The following is a 24,112-nucleotide window of genomic DNA, read 5'->3' as shown; positions in this document are numbered from 1 at the left end:
TTGACACTTCTTTCTTTTTCTTCCAATTTCTCTTGACATGCTCGTTACCTACTCTCACCTGTAGCGAATCATTCCTCGCCTGACATTCGACCCGAGCGGCACTACTCGCGCATACTGCCAAAACTGGCTGGAGTATGATTGACTATCCGTCTAACGTACGTCGTCTTAGTGGAAATAGAATTCGGTGAACTTGTCGCGTTCGGATGGCTTGATGAGATGGGGCGAATGTACTCTGCAGCCCGTTGCAGGTCAGGATGCGGGAGGCCAACCATCCCCACGAGCACGTTGACCAATTAGCATGGAGTGGCAGGCTCTACTGACGCCTCAAAGTTGTTGGAACATTCAGGCGACCGGTTTGCTGCCTAACTAGATAACCAACAGAAGATATTCAGGGTGACATCAAGATGCCTTGTAATATGCCTCGAAGCACGGTACCAGCCTTGGGCATTAAAAGCAGTCGTTCCTTCTGGCTCGCATGGCACCATCGTTCAACAGCAAGACCCGACATGTCGTATGGACCTTAGGACCAACCATTGCTCAGAACCTCGATTGTTGGCCTCCGCGGCCTCCCACTTTTTATGCAATCAGCTGCGCACTAGTGACTCTAGACCAATGGGTGTGGCTGCAAATTGAACAGCTGGCTATCAGCAAATCCATGGGATATGTTGGTAAGGCTAGCACCCTAAGGTCGCGAGTTGGCGACTAACGCATATGCGCGCGGGACTTCCTTTTCCGACTCTTTTGTCAAGTTTTGCGCTAACTCGGCGATGGTCGTCCGCCTCGGGTCGCTGTCAGTGCTTTGAAAGCTAACATGGGTCCCATGCGTGAGTTCTTGTGTACTTTGCTTAAACAACCAAGATTTTCCTCAAATTTGAAAGAAAATTACGCGTCGTTCATGTTCAATCGGTGCGGATAGCGGATACAGCTAGCTCTTCACTTGATATATTGCGAGGTACCTACCTTGGCAACGTACTATCTGAATCCGATTAGGTTCCTTCTCTTAGCTTCATTCAAATGGCCAAAGGGAAACTCATGACACGAAGTCCTGCTAGGGGATCGGGGAAAAGTGAGAAATCCTCATCCTAATTCTTGTGAAAGCCTCGACTAACCTGATACCACATTGACAGAGATGGTGACGGCCGACGGCCTGGATCACCCCATCAGTCTAGAGCTTTGCAAAAGGCTGAACAGATTCTACGAAGCCTTGATACTGCTTTCAAGTCTGATGCAGGCTTGTTCGCGCAATGGACAACAGCCGAACAAAGCTCCGAGCGATGTCTCTGAACCAGGCGATAATTATAGAATGACTCATGAATGCTTAATGAATAAGCTGGCGCAGATTTGCGACAATCGGCGTGGAGGCGAGACTGTCACATCTGTGGCCATCATCCAGTTACCTGACAGTCTGGTCTATACCTTTGCATCCAACCAGAGGTCTCCTATAGAGATCAAGGAAGCAGAGACATTTCTTCTAGATCTCTTTGAATACTTGAGTCACACAAGTGCAAGTTCATCGGTTATTATGGAAGATGCCACTTCGACACAGGCCCGCCATGTACTCGAAAAGATTTTGGCCTTCAATCACGAGCGAGTCCAGTGCTATCGCATTGGTCTGGCTCATGGACTTACTAAATGCATTGAAGATTGCGATAGGTGTGGATCTGTGCATGGTGAGTATCTACCTTCAAACACGACTGGCTCTTCTAATGCCCCTAGAAGATATTTCGGTCAAACAAGCATTGCTGAGGCTTCAAAGCGTGGCTGACAGCTCAACAACATCGGCTGGAAACATCTCCCCTTCAGGTAACGATTCGAACTCTTTAACATTAGAGTCCTTGTGAAGAATTCCCGGTTAATTTTACAGTCGCAGAGAAAAGCTCGCAAGACGATGAAGCACTTGTCCGGGCGGCTGCAGACCTTCGGCAATCAGTAATTTTCCATTCCATCGTCGACAGAGGAAAGCTGGGAAGGTTTGACGAATCACCGCATTGGGCTGAACTGCAACATTTCATCGGTCGACTTGTCTCTTACTTGAGAGCAACTCAGACTATCTTCGTAGCACGAAGGCGTCATCCAGAGCTGTTCGACACTGACAGCATCAAGATCAAGTTTATCACCTCAAGCAGGCCAATGCCCAATCCGATGAACGCGTTCCAGGCCGGCCTTAACACTTTGCAAAGACAAACAGTTCGCTCCGCACATGATATAATACCGCGAATGACGGGAGATGTCGGGATGATTGAGACTTACAGTCAATACGCGGACGAACTGCAAGTTTGCAAGCTTGATGAGCTAATTGCAGCTCAGTGCTGCAAATCTAACCCAAAAGGTTTCCGACCGATTGTGCACAGTGAAGTCCTTCTTCTCGACTGGCTACGCAAACAGTTTGCAGAGGACACTCACTCCATCCCTTTCTATGAGGGTAACAAATACATCGGTTGCAGCAAGCCCACCTGTCGACTTTGCGAGTACTATTTCGCTGCTCACAGCAGCGGTGTCAGAGTTCGCTCGCCTCACCGCAACGTATACCGAAACTGGGCTGTTCCCGATGCTTTGGTAGAGGGAGACAGCTCACGATACAAAGACAAAATGATTGATGCGGTTTTGGCAAAGGTCCGCGAAGATGCCCTCACTGCGCTTAGGGAGAAAGTATGTGTGAGGAAGAGATTCGACTCTAACACGTACTCGTCGATGCCAACATGTCAGTCGCTTACTGGCATCCCAGACACCCTAGATGACCTGTCGTCCCGGATCGGAGGCTTGTCCATCTCGTCGCACGTGCACTCACGCGTTCACCCGTCTGTCGTGAAGAGCATACCCGTATCGAGCAACATTGAAGACACTCGTAGCGTCACTGCTCACGAAAAAAACGGTGGTAGCGATGATGAAAGTGGTGGTGTACTGGTCTTCGCTGGTCGCAACAGGCGTCCCTAGAACCCGTGTTGTGTCGTTGTCACAGCGCTGTCCCAAGCCCTTTCGTGGCTCTGCTAGTGATAACATCAAAGCTCCAGCCTCGACCGGTCATTCATAAAATTAGCTTCTCTCTTTTGACGATGCTTCAAATTACATGAGCCACCTGATGTATCTCTCATTCTTAATGCAACTTGTGAATGAATGCCGTTGACGACCTCAGGTTCCTGTAAGCCCCTGCAGTGAACAAAGATCGAAAGTAAGTAGTGCCGCCTTCCTGAATAGGAACTTGAAAACGTAATAGGTTGCCAAGCTGAATTTGCGCCCTAAATCTTGTCTGTATTCGCTCGACGGAAACGCGTCATCTTGGTCTATTTTTCGACTCTATTCCGACAAAGAGTGAAGAGGTTGCTTGTCGCACAATTTACGAAAACACATCACATCACGCGTTGTTATGTGTCCTTCTTTCCTCTCCGATGGCTTCGTCGACGGGTGGAATTCCCACCGATTTTGGCTGCGCCAAGCATCGTATTGCGAGACTATTGCTTGCTAGCGCCCTAGCATGCTCACATAAGCTTGGAGGCTCACCGACTCCACATCGACATCAGCTTGATGCGACTGACCATTAACACAGAAGATTGTGAGCGCGGATGGAGCCTTAAGAGGCAGTTGATACAACCTTGGATCACCGGCCCGGGCTTCCAATGAGAGAATGCACGACACCGATGGGTTGGAGTCCGGGGTATAATGCGGTGCCGCGGGGGTCTTGAAAACGCCATCGACTCGACGAATGCCTCTCCGTGTTCAGTCCCCCTGGCCCGGCCCGCGAGCGGGGGAAACGTTGAACATTTGGCGACCGCCAAGTTCCATTGTGAGAGGTCAACGTTTTCTAGCGGACCTGAGGAAAACGCATGAGTGACGCCACGGCCCGCATCTATGCTACTGCACAGTGGCATCCTCTGTGCCCGGGTCGCATGAAATTTCAGCTGAGTGTAGTGGGATCGAACCACACACAACCTGGGCTTCTGCGGCCAAGAGCCTGGCGCAACTCAACACGAAAATTCGGCATCTTGACTGTATTCTGGATGGCATATAATATGGAGGTGCTCCGCCGGTCGTCGCAATTTTCGGTCATCAGCTCATCTGGTGGACAGATGGTCGCCAAGGACGCCCATTCATACATTCGTTACCAACAACTCGAGACAGACGCTGAGAGATTCGCACAAGATGGTGCAATTTCAGGCTCACAGTATCTTGGCCGGGGCCTACGGGGTAGTAGCTGCTGTTGCCGCTGCCTGTACATCTGATCTTCTCGTGGATGACTTCTCCAGCTCATTCACAACGAACAGAAATAATATGGGCTCATGGACTTCAGGTAAGATACCACGAATTCATCGGGAGCGTCCGAAACTTCGGGTGGAATTACCAGTGGATCTCCACAAAGCAGCTGTCCAAGAGTCTCAAATGACCAACATGACGTTCGATAGATGATGCGAGCATGACCAGCATCTCCGCGGCTGGTGGTATCCTAAGCTTCACTCCGAAGAGCGGAGCTTACTACTACGAGACATTCCCCTGCCAAGCAATGCAGACCGACTTGTACACACACGTCCAGCTTGACATCAAAGCACCAGTGTCAGGGGCAGCCTTCACTACCGAGTTGAACTCCGCCTCAAGCTGCTCAGCGACGACTAGTTCTAAAACGTCTTTCCGAGTCACAGGCCTAACCGGCGGCTGGCAGACGCTGCGCATCCCATTGAGTAGCTTTGCTGCCGGAAACCTCAATGCCGCTTTGTCATTTGTCCTTGGGTCGTTTTCGTCCACCCAAGAATGGCAGCTTGACAAGATCTCGTTTGTCTGTGCTCAGGGGTCATCAGCAACCTCGACTTGTAAGTGATAACTAGTCGGGCTGGGATCAGTCCGGAAATCATCCCGCTTACTGCTGACATAAACCTCACAGTCACTACGATTACGACGGTTACGCAGGCCCCTACAAGCTCGGTGCCATCTCCGACCCAGTCAAACAACCCAGCTTGCTCGGCGCTTTTGGTAGATGACTGGGCGTCACAATCACGCCTTGATTTCTTGCAGTACAACTCACTTCTACTGCCGACAGGAGATGACGGAACAATGCAGTCCAAGGTTGTCAGCAATCATCACATCACACTGACACCAAAAGACACTTCTTCATACTTCTTCACTCAGGTCGGATGCTTGGATGCTTCGAAGTACGGTGGGATCTCACTCCGGATCAATGCCCCGGCTGGAACAACCTTCAAGATCGAGTTGACTTCCAAGACGACGTGTGAGGGCGAGGTAACAGCGTATTCATCTCAGACGACTGCACAATTGGGCTGGACCTTTGACGGAACCGAGAAGCTCTACAGCTTCCCCTGGTCAAAGTTCAGCGGAGTCAATCTCAGCAAACTGCGATCCATCGTTCTCGAAGCGCCGACTCGGCCCATCACACTGGGCTCGCTGGCACTTTACTGCGGAAGCACCCCAACTGGTTGGGTAGTGCCCATGGCCACCACCCCAACAGGGCCAACTCAAACCGTCCCGGCACCAGCTGCTACGGTCTCTGGGCTTGTGATTGACACCTTTGCCAACGCAAACACGAATTCGCTTGGGTTCTGGCACGGTGGCGATGAGTTGGGTCTTACTTGGGGTTCGAACCGCGTTACAATCGTCGCCTCGGCTCCAGACTACGCCTTCACCAGTCTAATGAGCGGGGGATGTCGGGATTTGCGCAGTCAAAGTGGATCGTACTTACACATCACCTATTCGGGTCATACCAAATTCTCTATCTCATTGCAACAGCACAATTCACAATGCAATGATGGTGTGGCACCATACCCTGAAACGAGAGACAGCCTGGAAGCAAGTCGGTACGCGACCACGAGCAGCGACATTTACATCCCCATCTCGCACTTCAACATCAACCTTCAGCGTGTCGCCAGTGTAGCCATTAGGGGTATTTATAGTACTGAGCCAGTGGTCCTAACGAAGATTGAGATCGTGCCCTCCATCCCTTCAGGGGTAAGCATCCCCCAAAAGCTGCCCTCAGGAACCCTTGTCTTTGCCTGCACGCGGCCTAACTCTTTCGCGTTCGGCATCGACGATGGAAACCCAAAATATGCCGCAAGACTAGCGCAAATCATCAGCGACGCAGGGATAAAAGTGACCTTTTTTGCCGTCGGCGCAGTGCTCGAAAACCCCTCGACTGGCATGGCCAGCCTCTACCAACAGCTCAAGAGCGAGGGCCACCAGATTGCACTGCACTCCTACACTCATCCGAGAATGGAAGGACTGCCCGACACTGAGAGCATCGACTGGGAGTACAATGAAGATTACAGGGTGATGACGAACCTCTTTGGCGAGAGATCGAATTACTTCCGCCCGCCGTACGGCGTCGAAGGCGCGCGCATGCGTCAGCGCTGGGCGGCTGCCTCCAGATCAGACAAGGCGTACCTTATCAACTGGAGCGTCGATGTGCAGGACTGGTTGTGGGCCGAGACGAGCACGCCGGAGAAGCAAGTTGATTCATTCAAGGCCGACGTTGCCAAGGGAGGGAACTTGGTGGTCATGCACTTCTCGTACAACACAACAGTCGAGTACTTCCCGGAATTCATCAGACAGGCCAAGGCTACTGGTAAGCAGATTATGAGGATTGATCAGTGTATGGAGGACCCGAACGCACCTCCGCTGTGATTGCGGAGATGCCGGCGAGGAGGCGGGGATCAAGGGGGTTGAGGGAATACTGGATATTCTGACAACAGCCTTCTCATTTGTAACTTTCCTATCCATGCACGTAGCATATGACTGATAGGTGATTGATACTGGCAATTATATGAGTGCCTTTATTTCATCAGTCGGAGGAGTTGTCTACCTCGTGGAAAGTCGCCCTAGCTAGTGTGCGGAAGGGTATAGTTGAGGCCTTTATCGTGTGGTGTTGATGCCGGTGGAGCTGGTCGACTCAACAAGCCATCACCGCCCCTATCCAAGCGGTCGACCTTCCTATGAACCTGTCGACTTGTCCTTAATCGCTAGTATGCAACTCAAAATGGATTTATTCATGTGCCAGGAGTTGGAAATTGCAAACAATTGTCCTGTGGCCGGATCGTTGGCCGAGTTTGCTACAAGTTCTACGGTGGAATTGGGAAACTTGGGGTCCGCACAAGAGGGGCCGGAAAGGAGTGAGGATCCGCGCTTCAAGATGGACACGCCAATAATATGATCTAGACAAGCATTATCGAGATTACGTGATTGTATCCTTGCAAAATTGGTAGACTTTTCAATCGGTACATAAGGAAGGTAATAGGTTCTGGTTACAACAGATAGTTGATAACCTCGCCCTTTGTCGATAAAGACGTAACCGTGCAAGGTGGCAGTGCTCTTTTGAGCACATCTCCACAATCAAACGACGCTAATGCAGCCGGATGACATCTAAGCTTGGCTGTGATACCCTGCCGTTTGGCAAGGATGTTGAGTTTAAATTTTGATGCAGCTTGATGACACTGACGGCATTGCGAACTTAGCCCGCCCCTACTAGTGCTCTATTGCGCTCAAAGAATTGCCGTACCTTTTTGGCTACCAGTATATGTCCGTTCCTCGTTTATCTGGCAAAAGACCATGTTTTCAAGGTGCATGAAGTCTATGTTCTGAAGGATGAGAAGCCGATGTGCCTCCTTCAGCAACTAATCTTCAGTCAAAATTATGGGAGAGCAGTCCAGTGGCCAAATCCGAAGAAGATTGTAGGAAAAGGTTTTAAGATATGGCAATCCCAGCTTAGCGTACGCTCACTGTTGGTGACTGACCCAGTCGTAAGTTGGCGACTAGGGGTAGCCTTGGCAGCATCTGGCGATGTCAACCGAAAATGGGGCTTCTAGGTATATCGCAATCACTTTCTATTCGGACCCTCACGGCATTACCAATCATGCTTAACTCAATGAGACCTTAAGGCTTGTGGTCTGGGCTGACGCGTGGCACTTTGATGATATCGGCCCTTTCGGATGGTGAACTGCCTCATTCGAATATGACATCAACGGCGACCCACGATGGTGAATCGCAACAGAACAGTTTCCACAACGCTGGCTATAAATCAGAGTGGGAGTACCGCAAACAAGACTCAGTTTCACCCAGATCATACTATCTTCATCACCAGCTGCTGTCACTACCTTACGCGTCAAGTCACCTCAGACAAACATCATGAAGATCTCTGGAAGTAGCACTGCTGCACTCGCCCTCGCGGGCACGAAGGTAGCCGCTCAAAACCTATCTTACGGAGCCGACAACTTCTACCGCAGCGACATCGTGACGGTGCAGCCAATCACCTTCCCAACTCAGAATCAGTTCACAGTCGCTGGCAACCTCTTCATCCGCAACAATGCCAGCCGCTCACTCTCTGCCCCAGCCATCGTCGTTGGCCACCCCATGGGCGCAACCAAGGAGCAGAGCGCCAACCTCTACGCCACAAAGCTCGCCGAGCAAGGCTTCGTGACCGTCTCCATTGATGTCTCCTTCTGGGGCGGCAGCGAGGGCGAGCCACGCAACGCCGTCTCTCCAGACCTCTACTCAGAGGCCTTCAGCGCAGCAGTCGACTACCTCGGCCTCCAAGATTTTGTCGACCGTGAACGCATCGGTGGTCTGGGAATCTGCGGCAGCGGCAGCTTCGTCATCAGCGCTGCCAAAATTGACCCCCGCCTCAAGGCCATTGCGACCTCTAGCATGTACGACATGGGATCTGCCGCCCGCAACGGTCTGCGCCACGCAGTGAGCCTCGAGCAGCGCAAGGAGATCATTGCTACTGCTGCCGCGCAGCGTTGGGTTGAGGCGGCTGGCGGCGAGACTGAGTACACTGGCGGAACCCCTCACGTGCTGACCAATGCGTCGACGGCGGTTGATCGTGAGTTCTACGACTTTTATCGTACCCAGCGCGGCAAGTTCACTCCGGAGAACACGACGGCCAACCTGACGACCCACCCTACTCTTTCGAGCATGACCAAGTTCATGAACTTTTACCCATTCAACGACATCGAGACGATTTCGCCGCGCCCCTTGTTATTTGTTTCGGGCGACCAGGCTCACTCCCGCGAGTTCAGCGAGGATGCCTACGCCCGTGCTGCTGAACCAAAGGAGCTTCTTTGGGTTCCTGGTGCGGGACACGTTGATCTCTACGATCGTGTCGAGCTCATTCCCTTCGATAAGCTCACCCAGTTCTTCCAGAAGAACCTGGCTGCCAATGCAACGAGCTTGAGGGCACAGTAAGATACAGATCATGAGAGTATCAGGTTGTAGGAGCTCGCGTCTATGAGTTATAGTTCTTAATGAGATAATATCTCGATTGAGTGGCCGAGTTTTGGAACGGAAGGGAACATCTTGTGCCAGTATATTCAGGTGCTTTGGTACAAACCATGAAGTTAAGCTGGACTGCGGAATCTCTCTGCCATGGCATGTCAGGTTACATTACAAGTAGACTGTATAAAGCCCATAAGATATGGACTTACATGACTTCTTTCACATGTATCAAGAAACGTATCGTTCTCTCCGTCAATACTGTGTGTGCTGCTCGTGAGTTTCATTCCTCAGTACCAGGCCCACTTATCCCGGTCCTGAACCAGCACTGAAGGCCCCACTTTCGGTGTAATTGGCCTGAAGCAAAAAATCCAGGCGTTACCTGATTCCAAACAGACATCCCAAGTCTGAGTAGCAGACCAGACTTGTCTGAAGAAAGTTCTTTCTGTAGTTTGAAATGCTTGCATTGTCTCAGTAATCCTTTTCAATACCCTGATTCCTTTTCCTCTTCATTACTACATCACTTGTCTAGGCGACTCGCTCACCTATCACTTACCCTTCCTACAATGATATATGCAGCCAACGTAATATGCTTGTGTTTTCACTGTCATTTGAGCGCTACTTGAGCCCCATCAAGTGATTATGTATTGTTAGTCCGGCGGCTGGAAGATCAATCAAAAGGTCACGCACGGCACTTGGCAATTGCTCGGAGGAGACAACGGGACAGGCTGTTTTGGGCCTCGGTGAGGTTTCTGCACACTTGACCATCTGCGAACCAAAAGAACAACGAGCGAATATTATCGTTGCCGGCAAAGCCTGACAGCATCTTCACGCAAATTTCAACCCTTCATCCGAATTGACTTGAGCAGTTCATCACAATGACGAGGAAGGCCCATGTTGGCGGAGAACTTCCCCCGCAGCGATTGATCGCCGATCTCCCGCACATTTGGGGACACGCAGGCCCCCCCCTCATGCGGGGTAGCTGTCCTGATTGGGGAAGAAGCTGCCCCTGGCGACGAACGCCTTCGACGTCATCACCCGGTCATTGACGCCGGAGCTTTCATTCCAGCCCGGTCTGGCTCCTCCTTCCTCCTCCACTTTCACAGTTCATTGGCACTTGCCATGTCACTTTTCAGCTCTTTGCAGACGGCAGGGGCGACAGGGGTACCGTCTACGTGAGTCCGGCAGGCGGAAGGAGCTTCTTCGCCTTGGTCTTCAGCTGCACCTGCCGTCGTCATTTCGACTCCAATTGCGTTTGAAGCACGTGTGACGAGCTTCGCCCCTGTCTGTTTGTTCTCCGTCGCCGGTCCGACGCTAGCCATAGGCGAGAGGGAGGAGGCAATTGAGAATTCTTTCTTGTCCCTTCAAAATCTGCTGTTTGCTCTCTTCTAATCCAATTTTCCCATTGACCTACTACTTTCCTACTACCATCTTCCAAACTTCCTCCCTTCAATTCTCCGAGCTTTGGAGTCTTCGACCCTTCTGACTGTACACCGCTTGCCATAATAATACAATACTTTCACCAGACCGCCAACATGATGCCCGCAAGACCCCTCGTTCGCTCGACGCTCCCCAGAGCTACCCGGGCTGTCCGCGCACCCCGCCAGCAGCTCCGTTTCCAGTCGACGACCACCTCATCCTCAACAGGCGGAAGCAGCTCTCATTTCGGAGCCGGTGTCGCTGGTGGCCTTGCCGGTGCTGGTATCTTCTACGCCCTCTACTCCTTCACTCCCGCTGGTCGCGCTGCCTCGAAGGTCAACAAGGCCGCCAAGGAGGCCGAGAAGAAGTACACAGCCGCGGCCCAGAAGCTACAAGAAAACACACCCTCTACCGATGAAGCTATCGACTACATCAAGCAATTTGCTTACTCCTACGTTGGCTGGATCCCTGGTGGCCGCTCCTACGTCGACTCTGCTTTCAATGACTTCGAGACCGTCCGCAAGAACCATAAGGAAGAGGCCGACAAGATTGTTGACGACGCCTACAAGCAGTTCCAGGAGGTCGCCAAGGCCGGCCTCAGTCTCGAGGCCGTCCACAAGGCATACGAGGTCCTCGCAGACATCACCCAGAAGCTCGCAAGCCTTGGAGGTGACGCCATTGGGGACATCGTCGACAACCACCCCCAATTGAAGGAGAAACTCGGAGGAAACATTGACCAGCTCAAGGACTTGGGAGACAAGTATGGTCCGGAGGCCAAGAAGCAGGTCGACGAGACATGGAAGCAAGTCAAGGACGTCTTGGCTGGCGGCTTCACTGCCGGCAATTTCGACAAGGTGCGCAAGCTCATTGAGGAGAAGATTCAACAGGTTCAGAAGCTCGGTGATGAGGCTTGGAAGAAGGCGCTCGAGGAGGCCAAGCCCTACCTTGACAAGAATCCCAAGGTCAAGGAGCTGATTGAGAAGAATGCCGACGCGCTCAAGAAGGGCAACGCCAAGGAGCTCTTCGAGAAGGCGAAGAAGGCTACCGAATCCGGAGACCTCGGAGGCCTCGAGAGCTATGTCACCGATGCCGTCGACAAGGCCAAGTCAAAGGGCTCTCAAGTCGGTGAGAGCTTTGGCCTCGATCAGTACTTTAAGATGATCCCCGACGGAGACAAGATCATCCCCAAGCTGAAGCAGCTCCGCGAAGTCGCAGATAAGCACAAGGAGGAGGGAGAGAAGCTCTTCAAGGAGACCATTGAGGAGGTAAAGAAGGTCCTTGAGGCTAAGTCGAAGAAGGCGGAGGAGATTGCCGAAAAGGCCAAGAAGGATGCCAAATAAGGGACTCGTTTCCGGCATTCATGCAACTGATACCCCCATCAAGATGTCTCGGTAGACAACGACTTGTACCATAATGGTTGAAAAGCATTTCCTATGTAGCAAAAAGTCAAGGGCTGGGATCACCAGCTTCTAACAAACTATGTTTCCGTGAATCGTGAAGCTATATTGAAACGTATTGATATCACACTTATATATCAACAATGGATGTTCATCGCACCCGCACATCACCGAGCCTTAGATGTCCTGCGGTTTGTACAGCACCCTCTCTTTTAGCAAGCGCGGAGTATCCGGATCGTGGCTAGGAAGAACAACCACATCGCTCTGTTTCGCAAACGCCTTGATCTTTCGCAAGCTGTCCAGCGCCGACATCGGGTCGTCATTAATACCATCCGGCTCTTCCTTATCCAGCAAATCGATACCATAGCTCGCGTCCCCAAGCAAGCAGTACGTCGACGTTGTTCCGTCCTCGTTATCGCCATAGACGACTAGCGAAATGTGGCCGGGGACATGGCCCGGTGTATGCACCGCCACAACCTTCCCATCAGCCGTGATCCGACCCGACGTCTCCCACGGCCCCACGGCCCCGGCGCAGAAATCCACAAGGGTAGGTTGGAATCCTTCCGGCCAGTGTTGTGGTACGCATCCCGCAAGCGTCGCAGTCATGGGGCTATTCCCGAACGCGGCCCAGTGCTCCTTGCTCACAAATACAGGAACATCCGGCGCAGCAGTCTTCAGAGCCTTCAACCCGCCCGCGTGGTCGCCATGGAGGTGACTCAACACGATTGCCTGCAAATCCCTCGGTTCCACACCGAGTTGCTGCAGTTGCTGAACGATACCGTCTTCGGGCTTGATGTCCACGCTGCTGAACATCTTTGTCGGGGATAAATAGGGGAGATAGCCCGGGTCGTTGAAGCAGGGGGACTCGCCCGTGTCGAAGAGGATTGGCCCGTCTGGGTGGGCGATGAGGAAGACGCCGATGGGGAGGGGTTCTGTCCATTGGCGGTTTGCGATGCAGCGGAAGCGGCGAAGGGTGACGAATTGGTCGAGGTAGGATTTTATCGGTTGGCTTTTCATTGGGAGTTTGATGCGGACTGATCCGGTTGAGAGGAAGGTCAGGCTGACCCTCTTCTGTGCGTCGGCACCCATTTTGAAGGTTGTGCTGGAGGGGATTGACAGGTCTGATACGGGAAAGGTTGTCGAAAGCAACGATTGAGCCGTGGACCGTCTGGAATTTATTCAAGATGTTTGTCTTGATGTTTGACTTTGAGATTTGAAGCTTTCGATTCGTAAGCTAGATCCCCTACGCCTTTGTGTGCCGAGATCCCACATGTACCGAATGCCGGTTGACGCCCCGTTCAATCCCGGTTCTAAGCCAGGATGGATCAGCTAGCGAAAAAAGGTTTCCGCGAATAATTCTTGACAATGGTATTCGTATCGAGAATAATTTCAACTGTATGAGCAACTCATTCATGCAATCCCGCACTTGTTCAAGGGTGTTTACACTGTAGACAACACCTGAAACGTAGAAGCTACTTTGAGAAGGATGATGAAAACCAACTGGTGTATACGCAACGCCGAAATCCTCACTCATATGAACTTACTTCTCATCGTCATCAGGATCATTCAGATACCAAGTTGAATCAGACCCATCAAACTCCTTCGTCGACATGCCATTTCCAAGATACGCAAATCGATTCCTTTTCTTCTCGTACACATAATCCCAGTCTTCCCCTCTAAAGTTCTCCAACATGTGAAAAAAGTGGATTCTACTGCCGGGATGCAGCGCCGTGACAGGCCCATCCACGGCACCGCCCTTAAACCAGGATCTGCAGGACCCTGCCCATGCTGTTCGCGGCATGAAGGCTTGCGTGTGTTCGTGTAGTTCGTTGACTGCGTCGAAGCTAGGGCTGATGGATTTGATGCCCTCAGTTTGGCATTTCTTGATGATATCGGCAATGTATTTCGCAAGGAGCTCGGTTATCGTGAAGACGCTGCCGTGACCGATAGGGGCATTGGGGCCGAGGAAGACTGGATCATCTATTAGCAGAGTGAGCAGAACATGATGGTACTGCGATGACAATCACAGCATGAGCTTACCAAAATAATTAGGCATCTCGGGAACCGCGCAAGACATGTAGGCTTTTGGTATATCTTTTACCCAAATATCTCGAAGATTTGTAGACTGTCGTCCAATAATGGGAAACCGCGGGCGAAACGAGACATCAAATCCGGTGGCACACACTATAGCATCAACCAAAATGTGTTCCCCGGATTCTGTGATCAGGCCATCCGAGACTGCGCGGGCGACTCCTCCCGAGATGACCCTCGCATTGGGTTTCGTCAACGACTCTAAGTACCCGACTCCTGGAGTCATTCGACGACAACTGATAGGAAACTTGGGAATCAAGATATCGATCAGTTTCTGGTCGTCGTTGAGCGCGGAACGCATGTATTGAGTGACATCTTCCGTTGCTTGTCGGTGAGTTTCCGAGTCTTTCAAGACCTAGAACCTTATAATTAGTGGAATTTTCAGAGAGTGGAAGATTGGGTCACCAACGAGGAAGAAGTTGTTGTTCACTTGCTCCTCTATGGCCTTCACGAAAGACTTGTAGAGCGCAGGATCCGACTTGAATTTGTCGATCTGAGCCCGCGTGAAATTCTCGTCGTCGTCCAACTCGATCTGCTCCATCGTTTGCTTCGCCTTGCCTAGTAGCAATGTCTGGACTCGCGGCGGCATTATCCAAGTTGGTCCCCGGATGAAATGAATCATTTCCTTCGCGTCTTTTTCTATCGTGTCAACAATTTGGTGGTACGCGATCGAAATCTTCTAGTACTCACCTTTTTGTATAGCTGGAACGATCTGAACTCCAGACGAGCCGTTGCCTATAACTGCTACTCTTTTCCCTTTCCAGTCAAACTTCTCATCCCAGTCGGCGCTATGAAGGAGGGCACCAGAGAAGTCGTGCAGACCGGGAATATCTGGCCACTTCCAATTGCTGTAGCAAGCTCAATGTCAGCAAAAAAACAAATTTCACGACAGTCAGAGAGAGTTGACAGGGGCGTTTTCATACTTGAGAATTCCACTCGCGTTCATCAAAAACTCGCAATAATCCTCAAACTCCTCACCATCCTCCAGACTCTTCAGCCTGACCGTCCATCGCCCGGCACCTTCATCCCAGAAAGCCCCCGTCACGAGATGATTAGTCTTGATCTGGCACCGTAGGTCTTCGTCATCACACAAGCGGCACAAGTACGCCTGAATCTCTTCCGCCGGAGACAGGAAGTTGGCCCACTCCTTGTTCGGCTTCCAGGAGAATTGGTAGTTGTGCGAGGGTATATCGCACTTGCATCCCGGATAACGATTCTCATACCAAGTGCCTCCGACTTCGGGGTTCTTTTCGTAGACGATGTGATTGAAGTTTGTTAGTTTCTGGCGAAAGGTGTGGATCATGTTGAGGCCGCTTGCGCCGCTGCCGATTGTGATGATGCGGACTTTTTTAGCTGTTCCGAGGGGTTGTTCGACGACTAGGTATGGCTCAGCAGGGTTGGAATCTGGTGTTTGTGGATCCCTGAGTCCGAGATGATTGCCGATCTGGGTAACGCGTGATGAAGCCATTTTCATCCTCAATCACAGAAAGATAATGGGATAGAGTGTTGTGTCGGATGGAGACTGGAGCTTTGGTAGTCAGGGAATATGTACGCAGCGTTCATGTACCAGGCTGCCAAATAACGAGAGTTGTATTAGACCTCTATACTCACGGGTTATATAAAGCACACATGTCGTCCGAATGTGCTGGTACGATTATAAAAACGCCCTGGTCCACCTTGGCTGCTGGCACGACAAATGCCTCCAACCTCTGATTCGGCACCGGCTGCTCAGCGTAGGCATGGTCAATTCTATTCATCTAAGACGCCGATGGATCATTAACCCCACACGATTTGCCGACAATTGGTGGACCTCCAGCGTTCGGGTCAAGACTCGAAGCGTCGGCACACGATGTTTGACTCTCGGCACTCGGTATCTGGCGTTCGGTACTCGCGGCCCCGCAAGTCCTCGCCTGCCTAGTGTATCTCGTACGCTGTAGAGACCGGCTTCCTGCCCACGAGCTTCTGGGGTCACGGAAATAGAGATCGGCCGAGCAGGTATTGACGCAGGAGTATGTCTAGGGTGCGGAGAGAGAGAAAGATTTTCAATCTGGTGAACTTCGATTTCAAGGGGGCTTATGATGGCATATGAAAGCACAGTCTACTTCGAGAACCATAGCGTGGGGGAATCCTCAGAAGCTTGCGAGATGGGCTAATGCATGTTGCACTTGAAGAACAGCGCGCATTTTAATGTCGGACACAACCAATTTTGCAAGCCGGGCTTCCTCATGGCCGGCCGCTGTCACCCGTGTTCCTCCTCTACGGTGATACCATTCTCGTAATACAGCACTAAATGGACGACAGTGGGGTCGCACTCGACTCCATTAACACCTACTATCCCATCGAGTGCTGCAAGGTGACAGTACATTGATCTCCAGCTTTTCTCCAAATCTACCGAGATATGAATTTCTGATTCGCGTATATAGTGGAAATAAATCGGAATAACGCCTTATTAGCTATTCCTCCGCACTCGTATGTACTGTCGCCTTGCAGCACTCGACGGAATACAAGGTACTTCACCATTAGGCAGGCAAGCCGCCAAGTAGTTCGGGATATTATCAACCGAGCCTCGACAGAGGACGATAGAGCGCCGCGACGTCGAAGACGGACAGAATAGCCGTTACACATATCCTAAGGTACCTTACGCGACTAAAAAACCACCCACAAACTCAACCAACTTCGTCATGAAGAGTAATGCTCTTCGAGCCAAATACCATAGCAAAGAATTATCAGTAGAAACAATAGAATTGAAGCTAAGTTCTGCCAAACACATCGCAAACGCACGACAGGATGGCTAGAGGTTGTATTATGCGGCCTGAATAACTCGGTTGGCGTGGTACATTTTTTTTTTAATATGTATATAATCCGTCATAATTAGAGTGCAAAGTTGTGGACCGTTAACGAGAATGACGATAAAATCTTGGTCGAGTAAGTAGGTATCAGGTGCACCATCTTAGACTCTTCAAACGTTTGTTAAATATTGTATCCGAGTTCTCGGAGTCTTCGGACCTTTCAAATCGTTCATACCGAGTTGCCCATCCATATCCTCGCCCCAACTTGCCACAAAAAGTGGATCAGCTCAGCCACCCGAGTCGTGCGCCAGAAACGGAGAGTGCATCGGAAGCAAACACAAAGCCTGCCTTCCTGTTCAATACACGTTACAAACTGCCGGAACATGGACTTTTCACGATGTCGTACAATGTCGGTATCTCAATCAACCAGTGCCCGATGTTGTGTTAGGAAAATAACGCAGGCTGGTAGCCTCCACCTCGACGGATCGTATTGTCACAAATCCAGCACTTCTGCCAACACTTGAGCGAATTACAAGTTTTTCTTGTTGAGCAAATTGAATCCGTGAAAGTATACAATGCTGCTGTTTCGGCCTTCTTCGAGACTTTGATTATTACTAATAGAAAATCATCCATTCACGCGAATCATATGCCCTCAGACAACTTTAGCAAAATGGCTCCTGTTTCCTTAGCCCCTACTATCAGCCATCAGCAGCTGGACTCTCGCATTACTCTTGCTGAGCAACTTGCCCAATCACCACCTGTAGGACCCGTAGTCCTCATGAACGTTATATCGATTCCCGACGGTGCCGACTAGGACCACTTTCTCGACACCTGGCGGAAGAGCGGCGATATTCTCAAGAAGCAACCCGACTACATCTCTACTCAACTGCACCGATCTCTCGATGGGCACTTTCTTGTCAATTATGCGGTGTGGGAGACGGACGAAGATGTGAAAAAGGGATTAGAGTTGGAGGAGTTTAAGAAGGTTCTAGAGGCTCTGCCTTCTGGCACAGTTTTCAAGCCTGCTGTCATGCGCAAGATTGCCGTATCAGGCAACTGTGTTGCTTAGGCGCCACTTGGTTGTATCTAGGACAACCTACTTGTATGGTAATTCTGAGTGCCCGGAAAAAAGGAATATCTCGTCAGTTTAGGAAATCAGGATATCATACATCTAAAACACTTGTCCCAACGCCATCAACTTGTTTACCTCCAGGCACTGATGAGCCGTAACTTCGTAAGCTACGATCATAACTATGATGCCTAAGCCACTCTACCTACTCACTCCAGTATTCGGTGTCGTATTCGTCAAAATACACCCAAATATGTAAATAATCATCATAGGGACTGTCCCCTCGCCTTAATCCATTCCCCTCGCCGTTCAGGGAAGTCTCGACTGGTCCCACGGAGCCTCTATCTGCCGTGACCTTCCCTGTACCACCCCTCATATTCCCTTGTAGATGCAAAATCTCGATGTGTTCCCAATCTGAAGCTTCTACTACCTACTTAGATAGGCTCTTCTTCACATTACAGTTCGAGGAGGGACTTCATTAGCGACACTGGATTTCACTACCCATATAGAGTAGAGCATTACCTATCCGTGATCCGTCTCACCCAGCCAGCCCTCTTTTTCTACTTCTGTCTTGGCCAGTAGCGCTACATTACTTGACTACTGAGCAACAACAGCGCCACGGAGTTCTGCAACTAAGTGTGTTTTGGATGACCCGGAGCTGCTTCCTAAACTTCTGTATCTACTACAAATAATGAAAAGAAAATCTCGTTCGACATAGCAAAGTGACCAATGAGGTGAAGCGTTATTTGGAAAAGTAGCGCGACCGTCTCATGGTCCGACTAACGGCAACGTGCAGGGTTAGCTAGGCTTGATTCCTGTAATATCGGCATCAGTCTGCTCGGGCAACTTGGTCAAATTCCGTGAGGTCATGATGACTTAATATCAGCTTATATAAAGCTAAGCTTAAAATCATATCTTTCTTGTTATTAAAAGTCAAAGGGCCCTTTATGTAATTCTTTAAGTTTGTCATAAGATCCTTCTCCGAGGAATTTTCAGCTTGATAGCAAATAATATTTAGCCAGGTATTAGTAACCTATAATTACTGTATTAACTCACTATATACTCTATCCTTTAAAAGTCCTTGGAATCAATCACACTTACTTATACGTCAGGTTAGTAAAGGGCTAGGTACGTTAGGTCAGCTAGATAGCGGGCAAGGGAGGCCACATCCTCCTAGTCAGTGAGCAGTCTAGGTAGGTTCGAAGGGCATTTTCTTTATATGAGCCTGCGCCAAACTCAAAGCCATTTTAGACCAGATTGTTGTGCTACCTTTGGAAGGGCGAAACGATGATGTCTATTATTGGTTGGTTGACAATATGTGTAACGGCACACCGGGCACGAGCATCAATATTCCCCTCGAGAGCCTTGTATCCGATGAGTCTCTGCTAAGCGTCCCCCCCCATCAGACAAAAACTTGAACAATTATCTCACAAGCGGTGCATGTTTATATGTTACTATTAGGACATCTTTGCTCTTTCCTCCTTTGTAGCGCCTTTTACTTTAGCAAAGATATCACTTGCGATAGCCAAAGCCTCCCTGCCGGCCGGAACACCGCAGTATATCATCGCATGCCGGCAGGTCTCTACGATCTTTTCCTCCGAAATACCAAGGTTGAGTGCTGCTGCGGTATGTATGCGTAATTCCGGGGTTCTGTTGAGCGCTATCATCATGCCAATGTTGACCAAAGACCTCTCTTTGAACTCGAGTCCGGGGCGAGCATAACTGGAGAAACACACTTCGGCAATGTACTCAGCACTGACTTTACTTGGAAGATCGTCGCGCTGTCATTCTTCTCTCAGCTTTATCCCTTGGACGGTGTTTTTGTGCGGTGGCTTACCTACTGCTTGCTCTTGAATGGCGCTGATAAGTTTGGCCCCTAAAAAGGCTTGAGCCATTTGGGCACCCTGCACCAGCTTTTCGCTCGGTTCCGACATGATTTGAATTGCGATCTTCAATCCGTAATAGATCCCTGAAAGCTAGTTTGTGATCTGGAGTATGCGGTTGCAACGCAAATAGAAAGTCTTCTAACTTCAATCTCCCAGGAGCACTCTTTGCCAGCTGCTCCAAGTCCATCAAGAACGAAAGCCTGACCAGTTCTTAAATAGTAACATGTATATTCAATCTTATTCTGTTGTTGCCCGCAAACCGAACGACAAGCGCGGGCGGTGCAGTGCCGAGTGCCGAATTGCCGAAAGCACAGAATCAGCCATCGGGCTGATGTCGGTGAACTCATGCCGAACAACGCGTCCGTGAAACGCTCATCAATAACGAAGCCGAACTTGTATTGAATCATGTTATACTACATAGTGGTAACGGGCGTTCGGCGACATGTGAAAGCCAGTGCCTCAATCATTAGCGCCATCGAAATTTGTGAAGTCCATGCCAAGTACATCCATGAACGAGGTAATGTCGTCAAAATCCTCCCCAATTTGCCCAAAATTTCCAAAAGCGTCATCTTGGAAGATGATTTCATCTCTTGTGCCGTTATTCTGTAATAGTATATCCATGTTCTCGCACATTTCTGATGGGAAAGCAAATAGGTCGTTCATATGGTGCTGCACAATCTTTGCGGTTGATAAACAACGGGAGCCTGCTGTCTCGTTTCTAGAGCATGAAGACTCATCGGCCCGCTCACCTCCAAAGTCTCTTGGCGCGTCTTTAAACTTTTGCAAAATAGCGCGAGCCCCTCCATACTTGGCGCTCATACCCTCAAGAACAGAATGTATAACATCAAGATCTCTGCAGAGTAAAATCTCTTTCACAAGGGTTTGAGGCTGATGAGATATTAAGACGACGCCGACGGTTAATACAAGAAAGGCATGGTAGTGTATCAGGTGTACAACTCTCTCTCTGCATCGGATTTCGTCATAAAGCCGAGCAGCACAGGATGCAGCAAGGACCGACGCCGGTGAAGTTCTCCACGTTGGCGAAGGACTTCTGCTGATCGTCTGAGTCAGGATGATGGCGACGAAGTAGAAGATGAAAGTCTCCGCGCGTTGTTGATTGAATGGCTTTCTGGTCCCATGGGGGTTGAACAGCCGCAAGTCTTCGGGCAAGTCAACCAGCCAGCGGTAGAGGGATGTGACGACGGCTTCGACTTCTGCCGACGTTGAACCACCTTTTCTGAATTTCAGGGCAGTGATGACCCCAACGATCTGAACGAGCTTCGTCATCCAAGTTGTAGCAATTGCGTCGAAATTCTGCACCGTAAAGTCTTCTTCTGAGAGCGGCGGTACATCGGTGTCTTCGGGTCTGAGGAGAAGAGGTCGGCCCCAGCAGGCTGTCATGAGGATTTCACTCGTCTGCGTCAAGTCAGACCTTCATGTTTCTTTGAAAACCAATTTTCTAGGCCGATGTTTGAGAGAGAGAGAGTCCATGATACTCACCTGAAGGTGCCAGAATATTCGCCGCAAGCAACCAGCACCCTGGCGATTGGAATATGATGACTGTTTCTGAAGACCAAGTTGAAGAGCCATTCGCGAAGCCATGCCTGTCCAGTGCCATGGCCCATCTAGCGTGACAAGATAGGGGGAAGATGCGCTCCAGCATGACATCAGGTACAGAGATTTTAGCACCGTCAACTGGTCAGGTTCAAAGCCAATATGAACCAGCGTTTTGGCTTTCTCGTATTGCGAAGCCGCGAGACCGATGCTGTCCTCCCCGTGTCGCATTAGGCTACCTGCTAAGCAAACTGCTTGTTGGAGAAGCACTGATGCATTTGGGCCGGCAACATCACCGGGATCGACCATGGGGTAGTAAAATACGACATGCTCAAAGAACGAATCTTTCAGAGCCTGTAGTAGTACGGATTGCGGGAGAATACTGGCCCCCGTGACTCTTAAAATCGCCTCGTTAACGCCAACGTTTCCAGTGGCAAGATTGTCTAGCACGACAGTGGGTGGTGTCTTGACTGGGTCGTGCATGATGGAGCCTTTGTCGATAAAGCTGCTAGGTCTCCACGCAACATCTCGCTGGAGACTGCTGCTAGTCTCTGACAGTTTGCTGAATGGCTCTCCTCTTGGACTGTCTCTCGGGCTGGTCACTTGGTCTGGCATCGGCAACGAAATAGATGGTGTTCTGATGTCGGCCTCGCCCACATCAGTGCCCCGCGGGCGTCTTTTCCGGGCACCATTACGGAGACTTATTAACGATTGTCAGCACCTCTGTTGCAAGAGCATGCCATGAAGGAGCGAGCGTACACGCAGGGAACTTGAGCACGTCGACAATTTCGACACGTCTTGTCTTGGCTTACCTGTAAGTCGCATTTTACCTAAGTGCTTCGTGTTATCTCAGCTCCACATCGAAATAGAGATGTAGATACTTTAGCTAGGAAGTAGCTTACTTTGCGTGAGTGACATTCGACACATACAATGTTCGCACGGTCCCTTATTGTTCTCCGAGGTCTTTCCATACTCTCATTGCCGACTGCTCAAAAAACCTTTCCGTATTTGATGTGGATGAAGTGAACCCCGACTTGATACAGACGTGACCTAAGTTTTGATCCTTCAATCCAGATTGAAAGCTCACCGTGCGGGGCAAAAAGCCTTTTCTATGGAGCCTGTGGGCGGCCGGGAAGCTAGCCGAGGCCCCCCGGAAGCTCCGGGTTTGCGGGGTGCATGGACCAAGAGTCCGACAAACAGGGAGTCTGGACTGGCCATTGAGCTGGTCTACCGGTAGTACAAGCAGCGATGAGGATCTAAAACCATCAATACGACACATCACATTCGATGGAGACAGCAATGTCATGTGACCAGCAAGCTAACTTGGCAGGAGTGCCTAGATGGTATTCAACGTCTCTTTGAAAACTTGATTGCGTTTCTACTGCAGCCCAGGCTCGGGTGACTAGAGCCCATCTTAAAGGATGCATGCTTGCGCTGGTGACTAGTAATTAGGCATTTCGAAGGATAGGTGCTGTCTCGGAAGCCACACGCGACGGATAGTCGGGCGCGCCGAGCCAGGAGTACACTTCCTTGAGCGAAAAGTCGGGTGACCGAGTGTCCCTTTTTTCGGCTGGAAGGTCATCGGCTCGTCTTGATTGCCCGAGTTTTTGATTAACTAGTTTTGCTTTTTCCGGCCCTTGATCGGATCTGATATTGTGCGAGGTGTGGGTGACACGATCCGTTACACCGTGGCTAGGGCAGTGTCTTACAGCGGTCCGCTTCCCGTCAAAAGAATCTAGGGGATAGCCGATGAACCTCCCAGCCTCGGACTTGCTCCCTTCCAAGCGTTTCTGAAGCCAATGTTTGCTCTCCAATCTTCCTCTCATCGTCATGGACTGGTGGTGAGGAGGCTCTACGTGAGCCATCGCCCTGCGCCTCCGGTTCAAGGCAGCTCAGGTCATGTTTCATCACGAGTTCTCAACGGGTTTTATAAGAAAAGGGATAAGGGATGGTGATGGTGATGGCGGCGGGGATTGAGATGAAGATAGGGAACAAGATCAGACCAGGAGCCTTAAAGAAAGCAGCTGTTCACGCGCTTGGAAGGGACTAACACGTCTGCTGTTGTTTTCAGATCACTGCCTCTCACTCACTTTTCACGTCCTTTACCTTAAGCTGTCTCTCCCAGTTCTTTAGTCTCTTGGTTGTCTTTGAGATCTCCGGATTCAATTCACCGCTCTACACTCATCCAGTTCAATCAGACTTTCAATGCAGCCAAATACGATATGGATCTTCACATTGTCGCTTCTAGCGAGACTAACTTACGCCCAAGTGAACCTTCCAGTCTCTGGCGTTATGGCATATTTGGGATGTTACATCATCACGGACATGGCCCAGTTTGAAATAATCCAGAACGACGCTAGCGTGGAGCCCGAAAGCTGTCAAACTCAATGCTCAGGCTTAATACGCAGATTCGCTGGTGTGATGGGAACTACGTGTCTGTGCAGCCGGGCAGGCATCAATTATCCGGATGGCTATTATGACCCTGAGTCGGCATGCAGTACTCGCTGCAGCGGAAACAACAATGCTCGGTGTGGTGGCTTTGCAGATGGGCTAGACCACTACAGCATGTATTATGGCTTCCGGGAGGTTCCACCTGCTCCGACGACTACGGAATCGACTGAGCCAAGCACGTCGTCGACGACGTCTTCTGATTCTGAGTCCAGTGCTGAATCTTCGTCCTTCACCTTCTTTTCGAACTCGTCC

The 24,112-nt window shown here is 50.5% G+C and overlaps 11 protein-coding genes across 11 annotated transcripts; 7 read left to right on the top strand and 4 right to left on the bottom strand.

Annotated features, from left to right (window-relative positions):
• The first annotated feature begins 818 nt into the window (after positions 1-818).
• On the top strand, positions 819-1,986 carry BDZ83DRAFT_155399 (uncharacterized protein). Its single transcript, XM_060501357.1, has 3 exons — positions 819-1,066; positions 1,128-1,670; positions 1,720-1,986. The coding sequence occupies exons 1-3, from the start codon at positions 1,015-1,017 to the stop codon at positions 1,839-1,841; spliced, it is 717 nt and encodes a 238-aa protein (XP_060358330.1). The 5' UTR covers positions 819-1,014; the 3' UTR covers positions 1,842-1,986.
• A 156-nt stretch (positions 1,987-2,142) lies between these two features.
• BDZ83DRAFT_724389 (uncharacterized protein) lies at positions 2,143-2,934 on the top strand (the record flags this gene model as incomplete). Its single annotated transcript, XM_060512650.1, has 1 exon — positions 2,143-2,934. One exon carries the CDS (start codon positions 2,143-2,145, stop codon positions 2,932-2,934), a length of 792 nt encoding a protein of 263 aa, XP_060358329.1.
• Positions 2,935-3,919: 985 nt separating this feature from the next.
• On the top strand, positions 3,920-4,418 carry BDZ83DRAFT_642085 (uncharacterized protein; the record flags this gene model as incomplete). Its single annotated transcript, XM_060509594.1, has 1 exon — positions 3,920-4,418. A coding segment is annotated over exon 1 (260 nt), but the record flags the coding sequence as incomplete, so codon positions are not given.
• Positions 4,409-6,621, top strand: BDZ83DRAFT_757989 (polysaccharide deacetylase; the record flags this gene model as incomplete). Its single annotated transcript, XM_060514969.1, has 2 exons — positions 4,409-4,799; positions 4,871-6,621. The coding sequence occupies 2 exons, from the start codon at positions 4,409-4,411 to the stop codon at positions 6,619-6,621; spliced, it is 2,142 nt and encodes a 713-aa protein (XP_060358327.1).
• A 1,452-nt stretch (positions 6,622-8,073) lies between these two features.
• BDZ83DRAFT_642082 (putative alpha/beta superfamily hydrolase) lies at positions 8,074-9,285 on the top strand. Its single transcript, XM_060509593.1, has one exon. The coding sequence runs from the start codon at positions 8,119-8,121 to the stop codon at positions 9,175-9,177; it is 1,059 nt and encodes a 352-aa protein (XP_060358326.1). The 5' UTR covers positions 8,074-8,118; the 3' UTR covers positions 9,178-9,285.
• A 1,454-nt stretch (positions 9,286-10,739) lies between these two features.
• On the top strand, positions 10,740-11,963 carry BDZ83DRAFT_757987 (uncharacterized protein; the record flags this gene model as incomplete). Its single annotated transcript, XM_060514968.1, has 1 exon — positions 10,740-11,963. The coding sequence occupies one exon, from the start codon at positions 10,740-10,742 to the stop codon at positions 11,961-11,963; it is 1,224 nt and encodes a 407-aa protein (XP_060358325.1).
• A 117-nt stretch (positions 11,964-12,080) lies between these two features.
• Positions 12,081-13,447, bottom strand: BDZ83DRAFT_155348 (metallo-beta-lactamase superfamily protein). The gene has a single exon (XM_060501356.1). The coding sequence runs from the start codon at positions 13,107-13,109 to the stop codon at positions 12,198-12,200; it is 912 nt and encodes a 303-aa protein (XP_060358324.1). The 5' UTR covers positions 13,110-13,447; the 3' UTR covers positions 12,081-12,197.
• Positions 13,448-13,560: 113 nt separating this feature from the next.
• Positions 13,561-15,579, bottom strand: BDZ83DRAFT_757985 (uncharacterized protein; the record flags this gene model as incomplete). The annotated part of the gene is made up of 5 exons (XM_060514967.1): positions 13,561-13,991; positions 14,061-14,466; positions 14,521-14,744; positions 14,802-14,959; positions 15,035-15,579. The coding sequence occupies 5 exons, from the start codon at positions 15,577-15,579 to the stop codon at positions 13,561-13,563; spliced, it is 1,764 nt and encodes a 587-aa protein (XP_060358323.1).
• Positions 15,580-15,960: 381 nt separating this feature from the next.
• BDZ83DRAFT_735703 (uncharacterized protein) lies at positions 15,961-18,042 on the top strand (the record flags this gene model as incomplete). The annotated part of the gene is made up of 5 exons (XM_060512973.1): positions 15,961-16,028; positions 16,565-16,619; positions 16,987-17,036; positions 17,522-17,684; positions 17,715-18,042. 5 exons carry the CDS (start codon positions 15,961-15,963, stop codon positions 17,967-17,969), a joined length of 591 nt encoding a protein of 196 aa, XP_060358322.1. The 3' UTR covers positions 17,970-18,042.
• Positions 18,043-19,426: 1,384 nt separating this feature from the next.
• Positions 19,427-20,028, bottom strand: BDZ83DRAFT_712261 (AhpD-like protein; the record flags this gene model as incomplete). Its single annotated transcript, XM_060511609.1, has 2 exons — positions 19,811-20,028; positions 19,427-19,750 (listed from the first exon to the last, which is right to left on the bottom strand). The coding sequence occupies exons 1-2, from the start codon at positions 19,901-19,903 to the stop codon at positions 19,427-19,429; spliced, it is 417 nt and encodes a 138-aa protein (XP_060358321.1). The 5' UTR covers positions 19,904-20,028.
• A 212-nt stretch (positions 20,029-20,240) lies between these two features.
• On the bottom strand, positions 20,241-21,949 carry BDZ83DRAFT_797473 (uncharacterized protein). Its single transcript, XM_060515895.1, has 2 exons — positions 21,356-21,949; positions 20,241-21,271 (listed from the first exon to the last, which is right to left on the bottom strand). Exons 1-2 carry the CDS (start codon positions 21,890-21,892, stop codon positions 20,315-20,317), a joined length of 1,494 nt encoding a protein of 497 aa, XP_060358320.1. The 5' UTR covers positions 21,893-21,949; the 3' UTR covers positions 20,241-20,314.
• Positions 21,950-24,112: the final 2,163 nt, after the last annotated feature.

The sequence above is a fragment of the Colletotrichum acutatum genome (assembly GCF_030867785.1).
Source record: "Colletotrichum acutatum strain CBS 112980 chromosome Unknown BDZ83scaffold_194, whole genome shotgun sequence".
In the NCBI taxonomy this organism is placed as follows: domain Eukaryota; kingdom Fungi; phylum Ascomycota; class Sordariomycetes; order Glomerellales; family Glomerellaceae; genus Colletotrichum; species Colletotrichum acutatum.
The sequence above is the reverse complement of the archived record's forward strand: the minus strand, read 5'-3'. Positions and strand labels throughout refer to the sequence as shown.